This window comes from Accipiter gentilis, chromosome 17 (genome assembly GCF_929443795.1).
Source record: "Accipiter gentilis chromosome 17, bAccGen1.1, whole genome shotgun sequence".
NCBI classification, from domain to species: domain Eukaryota; kingdom Metazoa; phylum Chordata; class Aves; order Accipitriformes; family Accipitridae; genus Astur; species Astur gentilis.
The window spans coordinates 15,601,232-15,624,841 of NC_064896.1; the positions used below are offsets into that span (position 1 = coordinate 15,601,232).

At 36.2% G+C, this 23,610-nt stretch overlaps 1 protein-coding gene across 7 annotated transcripts in view; it reads left to right on the forward strand.

Annotated features, from left to right (window-relative positions):
- Positions 1 to 23,610, forward strand: part of SOX6 (SRY-box transcription factor 6) — a 381,650-nt gene that overhangs the window by 308,512 nt on the left and 49,528 nt on the right. For all 7 annotated transcript variants that reach the window (XM_049819851.1, XM_049819852.1, XM_049819846.1 and 4 more), the window contains 3 exons: positions 4,262 to 4,411; positions 8,274 to 8,454; positions 11,337 to 11,539. In XM_049819851.1, coding sequence (XP_049675808.1) covers positions 4,262 to 4,411; positions 8,274 to 8,454; positions 11,337 to 11,539 — 534 coding nt within the window. The remainder of the gene's footprint in view (positions 1 to 4,261; positions 4,412 to 8,273; positions 8,455 to 11,336; positions 11,540 to 23,610) is intronic.

A 23,610-nucleotide genomic window follows, 5' to 3' on the forward strand; every position in this document is an offset into this window, starting at 1 on the left:
ATTATTTTGTTAGTTTTTCATTTCTTCTTGTATGGTAGCTCTAAGCTAGAGCAAAGGCTTAGTATGAATTCTGCTGTTTCCAGGTAAAAAAATCAGTAGGTACTTGTGCTGTTCTGTACACATGCTGAGTACAGCACTTTCCCACTCGTCTGTAATTTTTTTAGGTAGATGAACATCATTCAGACTCATAGTGACCTCCAACTTTCGTAAATTCCCCTCAGATTTTTAGTTGATTACAGCCAGAATAGAGTTGCAGCGACAAGTGCTTAAGTCCGTAAGCCTGTAAGTTCAGAGGTGCCTTAAATGTGAGACTTGCCATTGCCGTAAGTGAGACTTGCGGCATTCCAAAATCCTACTCTTCAGTGTTAGATCACAACATTAGAAGAAATCTCGTTCTGAAAACTGTAAAACTACATCTGTGCTCATGTATCTTAAGTGAGCTGGTTTTCAAAATTGTTAACTATACAGAAGGAGCACTCAGTAACTCAAAATCAGCACTACTTATATTTAGATGCTGGGAACTGGACTCTAAGAATCTCATTTAGTGACCTTTTGAAAAAATAAAAACAAGGCTTTACATTTTTAAGGCTTCTTAAAAAATTAATGAATACTTGATGGTTTTGAATGTCTAATTTGTAATCAAGAGCCTTCTGAGCCAATGGTTGTCATAAGGGTTATGAAATGCTCCTCTTTTTATGTGCTAGATGTACATTAAAAAGAAGATATGTTTCATTGTTCAAGGTAGGTTAATTTTTTTAGTCACTACTCAATAATAGGTTAGAATTTCAATTGAAAAAAATCCATTGAAACTTTTGCTCTTGAGCATTAAAAGCTAACAATCAACATTCATTCAATATTTGGGGTTTTCCCCCCTCCTTAATCTTGCAAATAAAAGCCTCACAACCTGACCATCTCAATGTGAGGTCCTAAATTGCCATTTCAAGCCACAACAGTGGTATTTGCAAAAGTATCCATTTTGGGGGGGCTTGCACATATGTTTCCAGACTGGCTAGCTCCCCATGCAAACTGGTATTTAAAAGAAGTTATACAGCCTCCCAGTCCACATAGCTGTGTTGCTAGCAGTAGCGTGAATTCTTGCAAGATTTGCACTCATTTGTAGAACAGCTTTGTTTTAAAGTCTAAGCAAACCAGAAAGCTAATTGCTGTTACTTATTTTACATTTGCTTTTATGGTGTAAAACAGGTTTATAGAAATGCCAGGCTAAAGCCAGTACTATGACCTTGGAGTAACACAGTGATGAATTATACACTCACACATATATATAAATGACAAAATTTCTTTTATTCTCTATCGCCCTTTAGAAACATTTATTCGTCATGCTGCTTGCAGTACAGCCAATACAGCCCTCAACAAACCGGGAGGGGAGTGGTGTATAATTCTAATTTTATTCTGCTTTTAATGTTTGTGTTTCTGAAATCAAACAGTTTCCTAGACAGTCACTATAACAGCCCACTTTTCTTGTTGCGGTGACCCTTAAAGTGCTGTGTACACTTCAGTTGCCAGTCCTGCTGGGACCCAAGTACCAGGTCACTGATGAGCCCTCTGACCAGTGTCACGCCTCTCTCTCTTCGCATTGATCTTGAGGTATCTGGTGAAGATACAGCTACACCGTGGGCTTTTAGAGACGATAAAGACACCCTTGCTTACCTGCCATGGCTAACTGGGCTACAAGCTCCATTTGCCGTGCATGCCCTGTGTTGGTGCCCCGGTGCTGGCAGCGGGGGGGCTGCGGGGTGGCCGCTGTGAGGAGAGGCGGGCGGGGGCTGCCCCGTGCTGGGCCAAGCCGGTTCCAGCCAGTTCCTCAACGGCCCCACCACAGGGCACCGCCCAGACTGACTGCGAAGATGGTGGCACCTCTGGGAAAACGTTCTCCAGAAAGGGCAAAATGCCACACAGGCAGCGAGGAGTGAGGGACAGAGTGTGAGGAACAGCCCTGCGGCAGCCAGGCCCGGTGGGGGAAGAGGTGGAGGAGTCAGCAATGAAGGAGTGAAGCTGAGCCTGGGAAAATGGCAGGGCTGGGGGATTTTAGTTTTTGTCTGTGTTTCTCCCCATCCAACTCTATTGTAATTGGCAATAAATTAAATGAAATTTCCCCAAGCCAAGTCTGGTTTGCCCATGATGGTAACTGGTAAGTGATCTCCCTGTCTTTATTTGACCCATGAGCTTTTCCATCTTATTTTCTGCCCCATCCTGCTGAGGGAGGGGGAGGCAGAGAGTGGCTAGCTGGGTGGCTGGCAGCCAGCCTGGGTCTACCCACCGTACTATGCTGCTTACCGTCATTGACTATTGACTTTTATCCTCTAAGAAAGACTGAATGTTGTAGAAAGAATAACTCAGAACCCACCTTTTTTGCCCTGATGGCTTACCTGAGAAGGGAGAAAGAAATTTTTTTGAACTTTAGTTGGTAAACCTGGATTTGTTTTTACATAGAATTCCTTTCCCGCTCTTGAAAGTGCAATGCACACTACTTTAAGTACTAAAGTTTTAGTTTACTTTTAGTAAAATCTAATTCATCTCCCCAGATAGTGGAATTAGATGTTAAATAGGCTCCTAATTTTTAAAAAAAGGAAAAGTATTTTAATACACAAAGTACAGAACACTGAGAAAGCCATTATAATCTTTGGATTTTGTCTTTAAGTTATATTCAAGTTTATTGTATCGTCTCTGTCATGGTACAGTGCCTGATTATTTCTGAGCCGAGAACATGCAGGCTTTCAGAATTTCGTGAAATGTGCTTCTTACTCTCATGTAAGCAGAGCATCCTATTAAGCAAGCATAGATTGACCTGAAGAATATGCTAAAAGGGATAAGATCCCAGTACTGGGGGGGGGGGGGGGGGAATCCCACTTACTGTTACATACAGTGCTTCATTTTCATTCTCCAGGACATCACCAAAAGCTGGCAATTTTTTCTGTTTTCAGTATTTCTAGTGCAGGAAAAAGTAGTAACTTAGCCAAAACATTTAAACACCATTGATTTCAAAATATTAATCTGTGATCCTTTTGTAGCCTCTGTGTGGTATTGAAAAGGGGTGACAGGAAACAAACAAACAAACAAGAGTTTTCCTTTGTCATCCAGAGTTCTGACCCTGCCCTTCCTTCACATGTTTGTCTAGCCACTGAGTCACTGAGCTTACAGTATTGTGTAACTTTCATTTCTGTGGAGGCTTGTTATATTAGAAAAATTGTTCCAAAGAAAGCAACAATTATGACATAAGCACATCTGGTTCTTGCAAATTATTCTTTATTAAGCTTTCATTTAATTACATGTGCTGAAAGGTCTGCTTTTGATTACTGTAATTTTTTTTATTTGTCCATCTGAATGATAGTAATGTTGGAAATTACATACAAACCACCTGGCTTTTTTCTCACTAATAAGGCAAAGTTTATATAGATTTATGTGTAGAAGAGGGATTAGGATCTTCCCTGTTTATGGTAGAAGAATTATTGCTGGTGCTAATTCAAGGTGAGGGTTTAAATTTGGTCACTAGAAGGAAATTAAGCCTATTTGGTTTTGTTCAGTAAACACTTTAGATTGGTAGGAATAGTTTATTTTAATATACAAGTCTTTTATTATGTTTCAGTTAAACTTTTTGAAAAGTTCCATGAGAGTGTTTTTGTATTTTCATCACTATTTACAGGAATTTTTGAGGCCTACATTCCTTATTAGCATTTATAGAAATTATAACTATCATTGTACACCGAGATGGAGACGTACCCTGTTGCAAATTTTAACTTCCATTGCTGTCTAGAGAAGATGCAGCATTGCCTTTTGCTAGCAAACAATTCCTATGTCAGCTCCAAGTAGAGGTTCTGGAGTCAGTGGGCAGTATCTGGGTAAGAACAGAAAGACCTGACGCATTATTGTTTCTGACAGGGTTTTACATCTCCTTTTCATAAACAGCCTTGTAAGTTTGCTAATTTTGTTTTTAATATCCAAGGACAGTATAACCTTCTGCTCATTACCATGACTGTCATTAGCAAGAAGGAAAAAAAAAAAAAAAATCAGCTAAAAGTCAAATTAAGAAAAAAGATATTGGTGTGTGGGAGTTTTCCAGTCTTTATTTTTTTCTCTTTTTGAAAATAACAAGACAGGAAAAGCCACAAACAAGAAAGTGCTGAAAAAAAATCTATAATTCCTTTAAGAGAAGAAAAAGCAAAGCAATAAAAACTATGTACATTTACAGCTGCTTTTTTTAGGAATTTTGCAGGAATATATTGTATATCTTCTTGTCTTCCAGCAACTGTATGCAGCTCAGCTGGCAAGCATGCAAGTTTCTCCTGGAGCCAAAATGCCATCTACTCCACAGCCACCAAATACGACAGGGGCACTCTCACCCACTGGAATGAAAAATGAGAAGAGAGGGACCAGCCCGGTAACTCAAGTTAAGGTATTTTTCAGAAAAGAAAAAAGTCGGTGTCTGAAAAGGGCAGTGAAATTAAATGGTCTATTTAATTGTTTTACAGCTGGAAGTTGAAACACATGAAATTTCTTCAATATTCAAATAAAATGTTCACATTTAGTGCTGTATTATCAGTATAGAGAATGGAAGAGAAAGCATTCACTTCTTGCTTCCAAAAATACCAGGTGTCCCTCTTCCTACCGCAAGCAGCACAACAGATTCATCAGTAAAATGTGTTATTTTCAAGATTTCAGTTTGTAATCTAGTAATGTGCATAAATGGCATCCATTTCATGAATTGTTTCACATTGAACTTTTTAGTATCTTAAAATACAGTGCTAACTGACATTGTTAGGGCAAGAAAGAGACAGTAGATCTAATTATTTTACAAATCTCTAGCTGTACTTATTCTACAATTTTGGAAAAAGCCTCACATAAAAATAAGATGTAAGTCAGGACCTGGGGGAAAACATTGTGTCACTGCAGATTGATTTGACTTTTGCTGATTTCACACAGCTGCTGACAACCGGGCTGCTCCTTGTTGGTTTTGTGCCATTGCTGAATGCTTGTGCCTGCTTATTCTCACTTGCTTGGAACCAGGCAGCTACAACATGGCATTTGCCAGCAGCTTGAAATGAACATCATGCACCCCTTGAAATCTGTGGTGCAGCTAGTACCTTTGGGTGGAACTGGCTGGCTTTTATTGCTGTGTTCTCCTGTGGTTGTTCTGAGTTTCATGAGACCAAATATGCTCAGAAACAATTTACTTCAAACTGTAAAAAACCACCAACATTCAGATGTTTTACTAATTTGAATAATAGCGCTATAAATGCAGAACTATTAAAATAGATCTAAAGAAGGCATATAGTGACTTTGGGGAGAGAAAGAGAGTATGTGTTTCTTTCCTAGCTGCTAGCACCATACAGGCACACAGTCCTTCGCCTCAAATCAGCCTGGGAAGATTTTACTCACTTGAGGTGAGGGTTTCTTTTTTTAAATTTTTTGACATGAGAGTAAAATATCATTTGTTTTTTCATTATCATCAATCATCACGGTAAAGTGTGGGTGAGTAGATATTTCTGCCTGGGCTGATAAATTTCCGTGACACTTTTTTGCTAGGCTGAGAGTACTAATAAATAAAAACTATTCCATTATGGCCAGATCTAACATTTATTTAGCAAAGCGTTCACTTAACTGTAGATGTGTATTAGTCTAATATTTTACCCCTTGTAATCCAATGCCAGGCTTGAGAGCAGTCAGTGAAATTTAGCACATATGCAGAGTTTGTTATGGTCAATACAGAAGCCACCAAAAGCAAAGCCCAACTGTTTCAGCAAAGTTGCCATAGTATAGTGATACCTAACACCAGTGATTTATGGTATTGAGAATATACTACTGACTACTTTAATGTGAAAAAGTAATTTCATAAGTGAGTGAGCCAAATGGATCTACACCAAACCAAACCTTTACTATATGAGTAAAATTTTCCCTGGTTAAATTCAAGCACATATCTCCTTGAACCAAGGCCAATACCATTCCAGCTTTGTGGCCAGCTGAGTCCTATTACAGAATTGACCACATGCAAATTCTTGGGGGTTTCCCTACATAATTTAACATGAATGGACTGAAGTATATGTTAATAAAAAAGACCCCTTATTTTTATTAAGCCTACTACTGCATTGAAAATATTAAAGATAAAATACAAGTGCTTTGTGTGGACAAATTCTAACGGCTAATGAAGAAATTAATTATTACTATAAAAGCAGTACCTATATGCTGTTTTTGTGAATTGTTACCTGTATAAGACATGACAGTTTTGATGGCCATGCATTGCTTAGCAAATCCTCTATATTTTCTCTGTTTTTAAACAGTTGTTTGTATAAACTACATGCATTATTTATAGAACTAATGGAATTCTTTTCCAGGAGTCAGATCTTACAAAACGTAATGATTTTTCTTTTAAGTCAGTGACCAGAATGTTTTCCAGCTTTTTGGTTGCCTCGCATAAATGAGAATGCTGTCTATGAAGTACAAACAAACAGGTTCTGGCAGTGTTTAGTGTTTTTTTCACGTGATTGTATCAGTTCTAGGCAGAAAATTATTTAGAAATTGAACGTGGTAGTGTAGATTCGTATGTATACGTGCTCACAGTACCTAGTCTGGCAAACTTTATAGTCTGAAAGGGGCTCTGAACTCTCACAGGAATTTATTGAAGCCACTTTTTATCTGTGCAATGAAACAACTTGCATGTAAACGTGGCCACAAAGCACAAGAATGGACTATGTCCCTTATACCTTTGTGTTTCTGCTTTCACTTGGACTCTGAACAGGTGTGAACATTTGTGCACCCTGCAAGGTCAGGAAGAATAAAAATGTCATGCAGTTTTATGGAAACAGTTTAAAACTGGAGATACAATGGCATTATAAATAGCTGTTTGTTATATTTTCCTGTTTAATGCATTGTGTATGATCAGATGTACTTCGCTAAATCACTGCTTGACAGTAAGGAGAATGGAAAAGATGAGATAATGTAGTGTTTTATTGTATTCTGGCATATATTTCTAAGCTTTGAAGTGATCAGTGCTGTGTTTTAAAATATGGACGATGTTCTCTTATATCCAGCATAATTCTGCTTTGGGCATATTTTAAATGAGAGATCTGTCTTACTGGGTTCTTTAATTACAGAAGATCACTGTTTCAAAATTTTCCAAATGCTCTGTCTTGCTTAACATGTTATGCAAAAGGAACAAGCTCAAAGAAAGGGAAGAAGGTTACATTGTGAATATCTAACCTGATCAAAGAAATTAATTGCTTGAATGAGCCTTCTTCCAAAAGTTATTTCTTAGACAGACTTATTCTCCTATAGCACTGAAATAAGATATATGCCAGAGAGAATTTCTTCCATAATCGCATATGAAAAGTATCAAAAGATACAAAAGTGCTGCTACTAGATTTACATATCCTTAAAAATATGCCTTGTCTTCATGCAAATAAACATGTGGATACACTAAAGGTTGAATGCAGCAGAAATAATTACAGAATACAGAAATAATTACAGAAGTATCAAACAAGAAGCAGAATAACATTTATGTGAAAAAAAAATTCTTGATTTTACATAAATCTGTCAAAAATACATGGCATTTGAATAACAAAATATTGTAAAATACACAAAATTAAATAGTAGAAAATAAAATATATTTTGAAATGCATATAGTGCACATTCATTACCATAGTAAGTCAAGGAATTTGAATTCAGTGAAATTCTTATCTTCTATTATGGGGGAACAGCATAGATTATTTTACTAAACAAAACATGAACTCAAAATAAGATGCATGGAATGTATAAGTTAGCGGCAGCATGAAATGTGGGCCAAAGAACTGTCAGGGTTTCCAAATGATTCTTTCATAGAAGTACTTCTGATTCCTTGGTTTCTAATACATTTAAAAATAAGCTACATAACTTATTTTTATAGTGCCAGGAACTTTTCAAATAGAACCGATGCAAAAGCATTACTGAGCTGCTGGAAATTTTAAATAATTCTTTGTAAATGCCCTAGGTTAATTTAGATCTCTGAAAACACATTAGGAAATTAAGCTGTAATGTGAGCTAATTCAAATTTTAATTTGGTAAAAAGAACGATCCAGCCACATCGTTAATGTAAATAGAAGCATAACACAGAGAAATTAATGAGGTTTCTTTTCATTGAATCTTAAAGGAGGCAGATAATTAGCTTCTTTTGTTATTATTGCTGGAGAATATGGTATTGTCTTCGAGGTGTAAAGTAACTGCTGCTTGCAAAATGATGTGCTCATTTGTCTTTTCCTAATAATTATTACATTAAACTCTTGTAGGATGAAGCAGCCCAGCCACTGAATCTTTCAGCCCGACCCAAAACAGCTGAACCTGTCAAATCCCCAACATCTCCAACACAGAACCTCTTCCCAGCCAGTAAAAGCAGTCCTGTGACAGTGACGAACAAGAGTGGCATCCCCAGCCCACTCGGTGGATCTCTGGGAAGAGGATCCTCTTTAGGTAACTAATCTGTCCTGGGGAAATGAGGAAACTGGCAAGTTTTCTACATGAAATCTCAGCTTGAACACGCTTACTTCTGAATTAAGTAGATATCTGGCCCTACATTTCTGTTTAAAATTGGGGGGGAGGGGGGGAAATTGCAGGAAAGATTTTCAAAGAACTCTTGAATGTCAGGGTTTTGCAGCAGTAACTGAAGTGATGCAGCAGTGATATGCATCTACAAGAAATACAGCAAATAAATATATAACATAAGAAATACACATACATACAAATATGTACACATAGGTGAATAGAGATGAATATATAAAATGTATAAAAGAGGTTTGTATGAGTATCTTCCCCAAAGACATCAATTGGATGTATATATGGAAAGTTAACTTTTGAATTTTGACCTCTGGATTAAACAAACAAAAAAATATCTTTGCATGCATATAGTGCTTGACTAGATACTAGGCATACAGACAAAATGGCTCATGTGATTAGTGTACATGCAATGCAACAGTGTAACACACCTTAAAATAAAAAAGTTTTCAAGCACTTTGTTGAACCAGGGTCAGGGAACATTCAGTATCTCCATGGTTTACAGTAAACCAGAAGCCAGGCAAGAAGGCAACTCCAGATGTGGTTTTCAGCTTCTCAGCCCAAATATACCGTTCGTTAGTTTTACCCAGAACAGCATTCTAAAAGAAATCTAATCCTCTGCATTCAGGCTATTAAATTCATCTTACAAATACCATATGCTGAATATATTTTATCCTTTTTTTTAACAAAGACAGAAAGGCTTCAGTCCAGCCAGTTTGTTTTATTATTTATTAATTTTATTATTCATTCATGTTTTTATTATTTGTTCACCCACCTGTCAAGATTTTGTTAATTTGTATGGTTGCAAATAAGAAATTTTTGACCTGTGTTCAAGTTTCTTTAATTAAGAAGTAAAGCTTATTAAGTAATGAAACAAAATTGATCTGAAAACTATGTGTGAAGACTATCTTATCCAGTCAAGAAACAGAATCAAGAGCTGCAAAATGTAGGTGATCAGCCCTAAAGTTCAAATAGTAAATTTTAACAGTGACTAAATACTTACTACAGACCACTTATTCACAATCTGTAGCTCAAGTGTACTTATAAAATATATAGAAACACTTGTGAATAATGAACAGATATGTTAAATACATACATTAAATATATAAAAAATATGATTTGTTCCATTCCCAAAACACTTGGGAATATCATGATCTCTGAAAAATCCTTTCTGCAGCTAGCTAGATACTCTACCTGTCCATTTATTTCCAGCTCTCACTGCACTATCTAACATTAGAAAGTGGCATATCAGTTTGAAGACATAGACCATTCCAGAGAAATGGCTAGAGAAGGTACACCTAAGGAGTGAGTATTTTTCATGTAAAGTCATAAAAACTTTTCCTCTCAATCCTTAAGTATAAAAGAAGCCAGGGAAACTGTCAAAAATCAGCAAGCAACATAAAAGCTTTTTTCTCCATTTTAAATTATAAATTTAGGTGATTTGGAGTCCAAGTCTCATTAAAAGTAATGCAAATATGGTTCCCAACTTAGGCTCCAGAATGGAACTTAGTTGCTGAATCAGTTCAGAGCATTGGAAATTTTACCCAGCAAGAACAATGGTTGTTCTCTAATATGTTACTTTTTGGAGAGAGGTGCTTCATTCAGACAGGAAACATCACCCTTCCATCTAAAACATCACAGTTTGCATCTCTTCTCATCTAGACCACAGTATTAAATCAACTGTTTGGTCCCCAGGATAAAGCATGAGAAACCCTTAATCTTAACCTTATTTTTATTTTAAAAGAATTCAGGGTCCTTCAAGGTTAAATTTGCTATATTTTACTCAGCTGAACTTACACGAAGTCAAAAGAATATGAAAATTATCTTTGATGGAGAATTCCTAGTCTTAGCCTGTTTGTTTTTGTTTGATTGGTTGTTTTTTGTTGGTGGTTTTGTTTTGTTTTATAGTGGACTGTTAGTAAGTACACAAATCTAACAAATTCAGAGCTTGTCAGGCAGATGCACTGGTCATGCACAAATTTGATTGCTCAAAACTTACTAGCTAGAATATATATACACAAATCTATCCATGTGTAGAGGATACTCTCATGCAAGGAACAGGAGGATCAAGTTAAAGCTTCATCACAGCAACACAAAAAAAACAGTCATCAAACAATCACAGTATTTTGGTCTCAAATCAGAAACTCTATCTGGGGTACTCATCTTTACCTCTAGCATGCATTTTAAAATGTGACAGGAATGTTTTGTGTGAGTCTGAATCATGTTTAAAAGTTTCTCTTTCTGTCCAGAGTGATAGAAAGAAAACCATTTTTTTCTCTACCAATTTGGAGCTTTATACTCATGTTAAGGTAATAACAAGGCCTGTCCCCCAAAAGTAACTGTAGATGCTCTTTCTGAAATTGAAAGCTAGATGTCTGGAGTAATGGTTCTCTCCATAAACAAATTCTAAAAATTGACATAGACTTTCATGGCCAAGTAAACAAGATTTCTTTCTCCTTCTTTGTTCATTTTATTAATACTTCAAAGGCTTCCCACTTAAGCTTCAGAATACTGTTGTCTGAAACACATATTTGAGTCCATGAGTATGCTCAGATACCTCTATATCAGGCTATGCCAAGACTTCGGTGCTTGTATTTATAACAGCAAAAGAAGCGCACAGGCTTATCAATCAGTTCTATAGATTAATCAAGCCTTCAAACAGACAACAATTGCCATGCCTCCACCTTTTGCAGTTGTTAATTGTGTGCCGCCCTAAAAGTATGAGAGCTGAATGAGCTGAATGCTTACCCCTGATTCTGATTTGGATAAGTACCTAAAGAAAGTGTGTTCTCTGTTTATAGATATCCTTTCCAGTCTTAATTCACCTGCCCTATTTGGGGACCAGGACACAGTAATGAAAGCCATTCAGGAGGCTCGAAAAATGAGAGAGCAGATCCAAAGGGAGCAGCAGCAGCAGCAGCAGCAGCAACAGCAGCCGCATGGTGTTGATGGAAAATTGCCCTCCATGAATAACATGGGTCTAAACAACTGCAGGAATGAAAAGGTAAGGTCTCCTATTGCCACAAAGTCTGTCATTCATTCTTCTTTTCCCTGCAAATAGCTTCTTATTTTTATACAAAATTTCTTTTTAGAGCTTTTAGCAGTCTCTGATTTCACATTAAATACACCTTGTCACTTCACAGTGCTGTGCTACAAACTTCTCTGCATTTACATGACAGCATTCAAAAACACAGTCCTGTGCACTCATGTGATTCAGCTGCAAGCATGCATGTAACTATGTGGAAAATGGATTGGTTGAAACTACCACTGTTTGTGGCCACTAGATTTTGAATTGTGCTTTTTGAGAATGATTGGATTGATAAATATGGCAAAAAGGCCAGTTATGTACTAGCATGGTTGAGTATTACAATGCTGTTGAATGTATCTGAGTGTGCTTGAATCTGTGACTCGGCTGCAACAAAGTATTGAGGCTCAAAACAGTGCTTTTGGCTCTTAGTGTTAATGAGATCAAAGTTCTTTGTTGAATCTTGGTCGTAGTTTCCAAACATTAAAATGAAATGGGGCACTACAATAAAATGGTAAATGAGAGAAAGTGGTGAGAGAGCATGACCAGCATTGGACTGAGCAGGACACCATTCAGTTTACAAAATAGCAAGCTGGGATCATATCCGAAAGGTGAGGAACAGTTTCTAGCACACACACTTTAAGGACTGCTCAGAGGACAAAAAAGCCTCTTAGAAAGTTCTTCATATCTGTTATTGTCCTGCACTGTGGCCTTTCCAAGATCTACAAGATCTGCTCCAGGGGAAGGTCTGTGTGTGTGTAACGGAGCCAGTGAACACTGAATCGGTAGCTGGCTGAGCTGTACGGCAGGCCTTTTGATGAAGAATCCTTCTCTGTTAGCTTCCCTAGAGGTGGCTTATGCTGCAAAAAATACAGCACACAATTTATTTTTCACCACTGACACAAAATCAGTTATATACCACAATACTTATTCCAGTTAACTAGGAAGGGGAAAATATTATCCCAATAATCAGTATGGCATTGGCAAATAGGAACAGTTATGGTGCAATTTAGTAATGAATGAAAAGAAAACTGACACGTTCATTAGCCTATAAAGCAACTAGTGTTTCAGACTATTTGATGCACCAAAAAAAAAAAAAAAAAATTAAAAATGACGTGGCTTTCAATGCCTATAATTCATTAATGAAAATTCTGTGATATATCTGTATATTAGAAGGTAGGTTCTTTGTATCTTGGGGGAGGGAGGCAAGGTTGTATTATACTCCAAAGACTAACAGGAATTTTTAGTCCAGGCTGAGTATAAGACTCAGCAGAATATTAACTATATCTTAAACTGTGAATTTGATGATAGTATGATCTTTTCTGTACCCACAAGGGAATACTCAGTAAGTGGATTGTAGTAAGGCATGGAAAGGCAAAGAAATGTTGTAAACAGACCCATCAAAGATTGATACCTACCTTTTAATCTACATTTTACATTTTTGCTTGATATGTTCTTTACGGTACTCAAAACAAGAGAAAGGCTCAGAGTCTATTAAAAAGATTTGTTAAATTGTTGCCATGCAGGATTAACAATGCTTTTACAATTCAAATTCAGAGGCTAATAAATATTTATTTCTGCTAGTATTAGTTTAAATGTCAGCATTGAAAACCTCATTTAATACAGATTGGTACTGTGAAAAAATATAGAAATTAATAACTGATCAAGCAGGCTGTATTCAGACAACACTTTAATTGTAAAGGCAGTGTTTGTCTTAACTAACTAAGAGGTAGGGCACTAAAGCCCAAGTTATAAAAATAAATGTCACACCTATGATCAGTATTGAGAGTTTATAAAATTATGCTTATTTAAAAATACATTTTATGAGTTTCAGTGGCTTGACATTTAAAAATATCTAATACACTATAAGGGCTATTGAAAGAATTCTTAACATTTGATCTGACTTTGAAAAGTAAGTATAAAAATGGCATCCACTTACTTATCAGGTCTGCTCCCTGAGTATTTTCAGTATCATGTTTATGTCTTGTATTTGATGTAACAAGTTTCTATTTCGTCTTTCACCCTTTAAAGCAGAGTCAGTAAATATTTCAGTGAATAATCTGAAATTTCTTTTTTGTGCCAGTTACTAGCAATACACAGATTGATGTACAGCTTCCAGATTGAGGTCATACATCAGGCAGTCGGAGGAAAGAAAATTTTTTTACTTGCAAATGTAGCAGAGTCAATTGGAACTCTTTAACAAATATAAACAACATCATTCTCAAATGCCATCTTTTATGGGGAGACTTTTCATGGTAGCACTTGCAACTTTTAAAGCCTAAGAATAAAACAGCAGTAAGGAAATCTGTTGTTAAATCTCTCGGTGCCCTTATATAATCCTGCTGACTTTATTTATTGTAGCATGTGTTGTAGAGTGAACTATTAAGGCAGGAAAAAGTTGTAATATGTACTCTGGTTTTACCTTTGGTATGCTAGTCTGTTATCCTTGCTCTGTAGATGCAAGAAAAGGCAGGGTTTACAAAAGAATGGGATATAAATCAGTCATTTTAAATGATGATATATCCCCACTCTCTATCCTAAAGAAAATAAAAGAATTGTCAGTCATGAATACTAAGGGAATGTATTTATATTTTATAGCAAGTATAAAATACATTAAAACCAGAAGCATCCTTTGCACAAACAGAATTCTAGAATACTCTTCTTTTCCCCTTTAACCCTCTGCCTTTCAATTTTTACATTATGATATATTTCTTTTACTCTAAAAATGATGAGCAGGATGATCAAAATGGAGGGGGGAAGGAATGATAGATCACTTCAATTAGAAAAACATGATTTTGAAGTAATTATATGCCAAGAAGATTGTCTATAGTTTCTGTCATAATCCCAGCAAAGCTTTGATAACATGGTTCCAATTTTGGATTGGTTCCTTTTGAAGAATCGGGACCCTATGTTTTCAGGACCAAATTTTCAGAAATTGGCTTCAGGTAATTAGACTTGTATAAATGAGTAGCTAGAAGCCAGCACCAGGAAAAAAGATGACAAATTAATTGCCTGCAGCTGGTTTAAAAGAAGCTATTGAGTTCTGGTCAGTTACTGGTCTTCAAGTTCAGATAGCTGGTAATAGTTTGTTGTGCAAATGATTGCGCTTACAAAATTATGTACATAGCTTCAAAGCCTGGGCTCAGGCCTTTTTGAAAATGTGTCATTTAAATCTCAGAAAGCTTTGTATTTGGTTAGAGACACAGAATTGAAAATTGCCTCTGTTCATATTCTGCTGTTCAAAAAAATCTCCTACAAAGCTTTAAAAGTGCTCACAGAGATTCACTCATCAGAAAAACCGAAACAAAAACAGGCAGCAGCACTCTGGCACGGTCCAACTTTGTCATTTGCTGAAGCATTAAGGATAGGCTGTACTTTGGAGATAATACCATTCTATAGATGTCTACAATTATGGAGTTATTTCAGTTTGTGTACTGTTGTGGGTTAGGGTACGCAGGTAAGCACCATGCAGCTGCTCGCTCACTCCCCTCCAGTGGGATGGGGAAGACAATCAGAAGGGTAAAAGTGAGAAAACTTGTGGGTTAAGACAGTTTAGTAAGTAAAGCAAAAGCTGTGTGCGCAAGCAAAGCAAAATAAGGAATTAATTCACTACTTCGGCAGGCAGATGTTTAGCCATTTCCAGCAAAGCACGGCTTCAGCATGTGTAACAGTTATTTGGGAAGACAAATGCCCAAATTCCAAACACTTCCCCTTTCTCCTTCTTCCCCCAGCTTTTATTGCTGAGCATGACATTGTACGGTGTGGAATATCCCTTTGGTCAGTTTGCATCAGCTGGCCTGGCTATGTCCCCTTCCAGCACCTTGTGCACCCCCTGTCTCCTCACTGGCAGGCTAGCATAAGAAACAGAAAAGGCCTTGATGCTGTAGAAGCACTGTTCAGCAACAGCTAAAACATCCCTGTGTTATCACCACTGTTTCGGTCACAAATCCAAAACTCAGTACCATGCGAACTAAAATTAACTCTATTCGAGCCAAAACCAGTACAGTGCACACAAGGCAAAAAGTCATTATAGCAGAGTTGACTTTTTCTACTTCACCTGGTGCTGATCAGGGGTAGTCTGACTGAGGAAAGGGAAGAAGTAACTGTGTCAGTGGTTTCACAGGGTAAACAGAAACACTGGGAAAGGGGAGAGAACTAGGAAAATCCAGAAAATAGGCTACACAGCTCTTTCCATGTGGTACAAGCAAAAGCAAAATCATACAAAAATTGGCTTTGTTTAGAAGATATGACTTTTTTCCAGTCAAGCCCTGTTTACCTTCAACAGAGTACTTAAACAAAATTTGCATTGCTAGAGGTACTTGTATTTATTTTAGTATTTTGAAGTAGCACGATTGCCTTGAAGATTTTCCCTCATTTAAGGCTTTAAATGAACCTGAAAATGCTATATAATTTGTAAGATAACTGACATTATTTTTAAAAGGACCAGATCCTATCTTTTTTGTGCATAAAGCATGAAAACAGTGACAAAAAACACTTCAGAAAATCTTTGTAGAAAAAATATAAGCAGAAATGTGTTCAATTCATTGGAGAAAAATATACGAACTCAAGATAAACATATACACAATTAATAATCACAACATATCTGCTGGACACAAGGATATACCCCCACCTCCCCATTTACTTACCCATGAAGCATATTCATTGAGATGTGAGAGGAAGCAGAATTTAATATAACATTTTTATGTTTATATTCCATTCCCACTCTTTTGTAGATTTTCAGGCAACTGTGTATTTGCAGTAGGAAACCAGAATTAGACCCCAAAATAAATGACATGAGTCATCGCCTACTTCCTGGGAATTATGGTACTTTAGCACCTCTTATAATGAGCCTTTTATTCCTTTCTTATTTCTAAATCAAAGTTTTACAAGTCGAATCCACATCATTTATCCTAATATAGACCACAGTTTGTATGCAAAATGTGTACATTCTTAAAAACATATATTATTTACCCTTGGAGATGTTACAGTCTATTGATCAAATCCATATTTAGACACTTGGATTTGACTTGATAAGCCATAACGACCCCTTTGGAGGTGTTATGATCTGCTGTATTTAGGGACTGTTAAATATGTGGATTATTGACACAATAGAGTGTAACAACTCCTCTGGAGCTGTTACGCTTCATCATTTATATGAAGCTACTGCACATGCGTACAAACTTTGCCTGATAAAAACACTTCAGGAAGCCTTTGTAGGAAAAGTTACCAGTCATGCATAGTCTCCTTTTGACTGCCTACAGCCCTGTAATGACTCCATCATTGCATTGCTTTTTTCTAAATGCAAGCAGTACTGGATTATGTTGCCACCAGTTTTTTACTAGCTTTTTTCTCCCCATACTTTCAGTATTATAGACAGAACAACTGCAGAGGCAGGAGTCACACTGCCTTTTCTGCAAGTGCAGGGTATTTCTCAGACAAACTCCAAGAGAAACACCTTGTTATTAACATCCTTGTTATTAGTCATTTTTCAAATCTGTTAAAAAAAAAAAAAGCACATAAGAAAATACTTTTCCAATGCAGCAATTACCTTTTCTCCTTTTACTGAAAGTAGTCATGACCACACTTAAACTTCGAACATGAATAAATTGGTCATAAGGGCCTTGTGGATTTATAAAAATCTTTATGAATAAGTGGTTTAGATTTGCAGGGACTGATCTACTTTCATTTGCTTTTATCTTTTAAGAAAAACTTCTTGTATTCTCTTTTTTTCTTTATTTTCTTATAGAAGAATATTTGTAACTAGTAAATAAGACATCAATGCTTCTATTTCAGTCTGCTGGGAGACATAACAGAAACTGCAAGCATTTTCAATTGGATCCTTATTTCTGTTGGTTAAATATTAGTTCTACTTGTAATTAAAGGGCAAATACCTCATAATTAGGCCAAAAAATGAATAGCAATATCAACAGCAAATGACTAGTTTTGCAAAGTTATTACTTTTATTACAGTATCGTTTAGGTAGCCATTGTACAAAGTTCTGTTCTCACTGCAACTTAAGGAAGGTCCTGCCCCATGTAGCTTACACTTAGGTATAATTTAATTTAAGTTTAAATATATATATTCAGATTCTATAGTAGAAAATCTGGAGCTGTATAGAGAGAAAAAAGACAGACACTGATTTACTTAAGGAACTGTTAGTGTGGTCTCACTTTCTTGCAAGATTATAGGCAATTTATTCAACTCAGTGGGAGTGTATTCCATCTGTCTAATGAAGAATCTGATTTCCACAAAGAGACACGGCAACTGGGAAGCTGTTTTTCCTGAATACGTCATCCTGCTCAGTCGACAAACCTTTCCCTGGGGAGTTTCTGAGATGTAGAAGGACGTGTTGCATAGAGACAACCTCTTTACAGTTCCATCATTTTATAACAGATAAATCGCTTATCCAACTTAAATGCCCCAGAATATGGAAAAGTTTCAAATACAAATCCCAGCAGTCCTCATAATTCTTAGAAAACAAATGTCCTTTATACTTTACTGTGAATTTGGCTGATTTAGTAATCTGCTTGTGGCTGAACATAATATATGTAAGCGATGATTTTTTTATTTATTTTTTTTATATTGGGTGTTCAAAGTTAAATTCCTAAAGCTGTATTTGGGTACTAGTATTTTATTCTAGAAAAACTTTATTAAAAAAAAAATATAAAATCTTCTTCCAAAATTTTTTGAAACTGCAATAATTTTGCAATTTCCTTTTTAGGCTTAGGGCTTATCCTAGCTACATGAAAAATGTGCCTTCATTTTATATCAACTGTAATATTTTCTTAATAATTTTGAAAGAAAAATAGTGACTCAAGTAAAAATTTTCTAAAGTAGCTGCAATGCAGGAGCCTAAGTCCCACTGAACTAGCTCTGAATATTTTACCCCAATGCAGACAAGGAGATTTGTGTCTGCGTATTCAGTAAGAGTCTATTTTCAGTGAAATTCAGCAGTTTTGTATCCTTCTTTAACACTTTTTACGATAATTTGGACAATTCAGAATTTCAGCTGATGTAATACTGCCCCCTTTTATTAGAACTGGAAAACATGCTGGACTTCAAATATTTAGTTTTGTAGCTGGAGAAATTATGTTTATTTCTGCTGTTGCTTCCAATATTTGAAATTGCATGACAGGATAAAATAAAGCATTAATTCAATTTAAGGTTATAACAATGAATGGTGGGGAAGAAAAGTAATGTTTTCAAGCAATATTTTGCAGGGTGTATTTTGTGTGTTATGACTTGACTTCCTAGGCAGCATATCACTCCAGGGAATTCCCTGCTATTTTTTCAAAAAGTTCAAGGTGTTGATGATTTTTGCTTTTGTATGAATTTCATTGTCACATGTGCTTGCATTTGTTTTCTAAATCAGTGTATTTATAGGATAACAGTGGGGCACAGCGAGCATTGTCTTTTTGTGGTTTTCTTTCTTTTATTCTCTCTATTTTGAGGTCTGATCAGGAATTAGATGCATCTTTGAATAGCTGAATGATTTTAATCTCTCAGACACAGAGAAGTGTTGCAGTGAATTTATCTTTACAATTAGAAGTTTAAAATGTAATTTGAAATTAAATTCAAAGCAGAGCATCTTGGAAAAAAGAAATCAATCCTGCATCTCCAACCATATCTTTTAAAGAGAAATGTTTCCATTATAAACAAACAAGGAAAAAAAATATAAAATCTGACTTTCAATATAACCCTGAAGCCTGTACTATATCACTAGCATTTGTAGATATCACAGGAAATAAAATCAGGCTTAGAAATTGTACCCATACTTAAAGAAATGTTTTATCTGATCTCTGTGTATTTAGTGAAGAAAGTGATGGAAGTTGTAACTGCACACGCACAGAGGGGTCAAATACAACCATAACACTGGTACTCAGGTTATAAGAGTTACGGGAAGAAAATACCATTGCTAATATTAGCCTCTGTAGAAGAACATAGCTCCATTATCAAGGCCAGGTTTATAATGGGAACCAGGTGCAGAAGACTGTGGGTATGAAATCTTGTCAAGTCTGTTCCTCAAACTCAAGAGGTAGAAATATTAACATGGTTCATGAAACATTAACTTTCTGTCTGTACGTAACATACAATTCAGCCTTTAATTGATCACGTGCTATTGCTCAAATACTACTATTTACACCTAAATATTCATACTCATGCCTACCAATATACCTACGAAATTTTTTTTCAGATTTACTTTGTATGCTATATGTAGACAGACATACAAATAATGTATTTGAAATTTACACATTAAAATTACATGTTCACTGAAACTGTGGAACTGACAGTGAAAAGACAAAAAGAAACAGTGCAAAATCTCTGGCATATGTAGGTCATCTAAATTTACAGATAAGTTAGCTTTGGTGCCTGCTTATGAAGGATCCAGTTTTGCACCTATGGAAGAACTTGCTGTGCAGACCTTTGTTTTTAAGCATTTTGCTCGACTGCCTTACTTTCCAAAATTGTCTCAAAGTTGGTAGTTTGTGCATTTCTGTTCCAATATACTAGATGTGCAGTTAAATGCTTAGTCCCTCAAATTATGCAGAGGCTGATTAAAATAAAATCTAAATTATTTGTCTATTGATTAAGTTATCAAAATCAATTAATTAAGTGAAAAATATGGAATCTTTGCAAAGCATAATCATGGAAACCCTATAGGACTAAAAGTTTTTAAAAAGTTTGACCAGTCCAATAATGATCTACATACTTAAGAAACTAAAAGAAAATGCAGCTAAGCATAAAGAACCTGTATGAAACATCATCATTTGAATAACTATATACACATATATACAGGTGTGTATGTGTACATATGTACACACACCATACAGTGAAGAAACTTCCAATATTAGGTGAAGTTTTAAAGTTTTTCATGCTTCCAATTCAATCGCAAGAGCACTTGGCAATGAAATATTATTTTCAGGAAAGAAACCAGCACACTGTTTTGGTATTAATAGCTATTTTTGCATTTGAATATTGGCTAACAGAGTTTTTGCCACTGTCTATTCTTAATAGTATGCTTGTATGGTCGCTGAACACATATAAGCGTTTTTTTTTTTATTTCTGTTGTCAGGGCTACTTGAAGGGGTTGCCTAGCTGCAGGTTTTAGACCTCATTAACGATGATGATGATAATGATAATAATAATAACAATAGTGGATTTGGCCCCTTTCTTCTATTGCCTTTCCAGGTCAAGAAAAAATGCCAAATACACTGCTTTTTCACTTGCATGGGGTATTTCCTGTGAAAAGGATAAAAGCTTTGCCCTATTTTGGTCTTCTCCCTTAAATGTTGGAGCAACAGAAAATCCCAAAGGAACAGAATTAGATTAAAATGGGTCCCGAGGGTGAATGTTGAAAAATTTACACAAACCAACAAGGATAATTTTTCCCAAAGGATGATGTTCTGCCATAAAGGATAGTGTCTTTGTGATGACTGTAACAGCATAATGATTGTATCTTCTTATGTACAATACATTTCCCAAGCTACTCAGGAGACTTTGCAGAAATATCCTGAAATGTATTCCATGTTTTTATTATTCTTCTCCACAAAACAATAAAGATAGGTTGAAAATTATTGTTCAAACATAAATTTGCTAGGGCAGGAACATATTCATTGATTTAACTTGTGGGTCAGAATGGCAGCTGCACAATCCTATCATATCACTTCTTCAATTGTCCTGAAAACTATAGAATACATTTGCATATTATTTCACACTTAGATACAAGCAGAGACATCCACAAAAGTTACTGCCATTTATTTCCAAGCTCTGGGTATTCCTCTAAGCAAATTCACAACACCAAATGCATTGCCAGTATAACTCTTTGAGCTGCAGTAGATTAAGTACAGCAAGGATAAATTTGGATTACTTTCCCTGATACTTCATTACGTTCTAAAATTAAAGATGTCTCCTGTTTCTCAAATATCCCCAGGCTGCATCAATAGGTATGATAAATTGAAATACATTCCCTGTTGTTGAAGGATACCTACTTAGCTGCCCGTTTGTGGGATTATATGCTACTTTGTGCTGGCTTAACTGTTTTGCTTCAAACAAAAGAATAAGCATGCTAGCAGGTAAAATTGTCGTCTTTTATCTCATGAAAAGACTTGAGCAAATAGTGCAAAATGGTATTTGCAAATGTTTGTTTGAAATCTGATTAATGGAGTTTGACCATGCTTATTCCTTTCTTTGTTTTCTTTTCACACATATTCATGCAAACGGATTTTTATTTCTATGGGTTTATTTGCATATGAACATGGACATTTGTGCACAATTAAGCATTTGCTGTTTATGCCCAAATTGCTCATCCCCTCTTCATAAAAAAACAGAGGCTTTGATGCAGCACCCACTTCAAGCTCCATGTTGACCAAATGAGGAACACAGTATCAGGGAGCTCTCCCAGCCCCTGATACAGTGTCAGTGCTAATTATAGATCTTTACAGCAACTCTGTGAACTCTGCAGCAATTTAATCTAGGGGTCTTGCAGGTCTTGCTACGCTACGCATTACCACTGCCATCTTTTTTCTACCAATGGTATGACAGAGGCAGGTTCATCAGTTTTTCTGTGGTGTTGAAGCTAGTGGATGCAGGAGCTGATAGATAGAAGTAAAGGCTTCCCACAACCTGGGGGGTGTTTTGGCTGAGAGAATTCCCAGTTGCTTTTTTCAGGTAATTTAAGGCAATGTTGCAATACTTATCACTAAGTCAGGCATTGGAAACAATATAATTTGTCTTAGGTGACCAACTACAGCATAAATCACAAGCAGCAAAATACTGAGCATTTAAGTGCATAGTTCATGCATAACTCAAAAGTTAGATTGTTGGAACACTGACACGTTACTCATACACGTATAGAAATTGCTGATCCTCCAGGGGTCGTTTGAAAAGATAAGAAAGACTATATTTACTGGATAAATTGTTCACTGCACATAGCTTGTCCATCTGTAGTCACATAATACTAACTCCATAAACAGGTCTATCTCAATTGGAAATGTGTAACAGGGTAATAAATGATATTCAACATCAGATTACTTGTACTAAAATCATGTTCAAGTCGTAGTAAGCTGTTATAACACTACTTAAAACCTAAACTATGCCTGACCCACAAGCTGAAATTGCCCAACTTACATCCTGAAAATCTACAGACAACATTAATTTCCCAGTATTTCACTTCTATGCCTGTGGCCTCCAACATGTTGCAAATGCTTCTATAAGAAAAGCTGGAAAAACATATCAAATTTCTGTTCTCTTCCACTTGCTGACATTCATTAACTGAGGGAGAACATTGAGACAAGGTTTTGGAAAGATCTCCTCTTCACCTCCACCCGTTCCAAAGCAATTTGTTAAACAGCCAGTAAGAGAAGTGGACACTTGTGGTTTAATGTCAGATCCGCGTTGATCAGTAGCTGGGTGCATGCTTTCACTGTTATCTTGCCAAAGGCTCCTTGAGATAGCAGGCAATGGATGCATTCTTATCACTCTGCCAATTTCTTTGCATCCTTGAGTTCAATTGCTAAGTGACAATTTCATTACATGGCTCCTAGTCAGATGAACTATCTTTTTATATACATACAGGTTCTTGCTTAATGCATCCTACTTTTATGTGCTTGTTCCCTTCTATTTCTAAAGCACAGGAACACTTTTTGCTATATTTTGGATGCCAGTATGAATAGAAACCATCACCGGGAGGATGTGCATTAGAACTGTACACGAAGTGAGTCACTGACACATCATGTACTGTAAAACTTCTAGGTCTGTCAAGGGTTCAGCAGGTTGCCAAAACATATTCAGTTGCCAGATCCTTGCCAGAATTCTGTTCCTTGCCTGATGCCGCTCAAGCTCTTTGAATGCCCATGAATAAGATTAGGTTGTATGGCTGCGTTCTTCCTCCCAAGGGATTCCCTTTTATCAAGGGATTGCCTGCATGACCTTTGTGTAACTCCTGTGTTTTATTCTTCAATATCATGACAAGTGTCTCATTGATGAAGTGTACACCAACTCTTTGTTTCCTTTCAGAAATAACCTAAAACTTTTAAATACAAAAAATATAT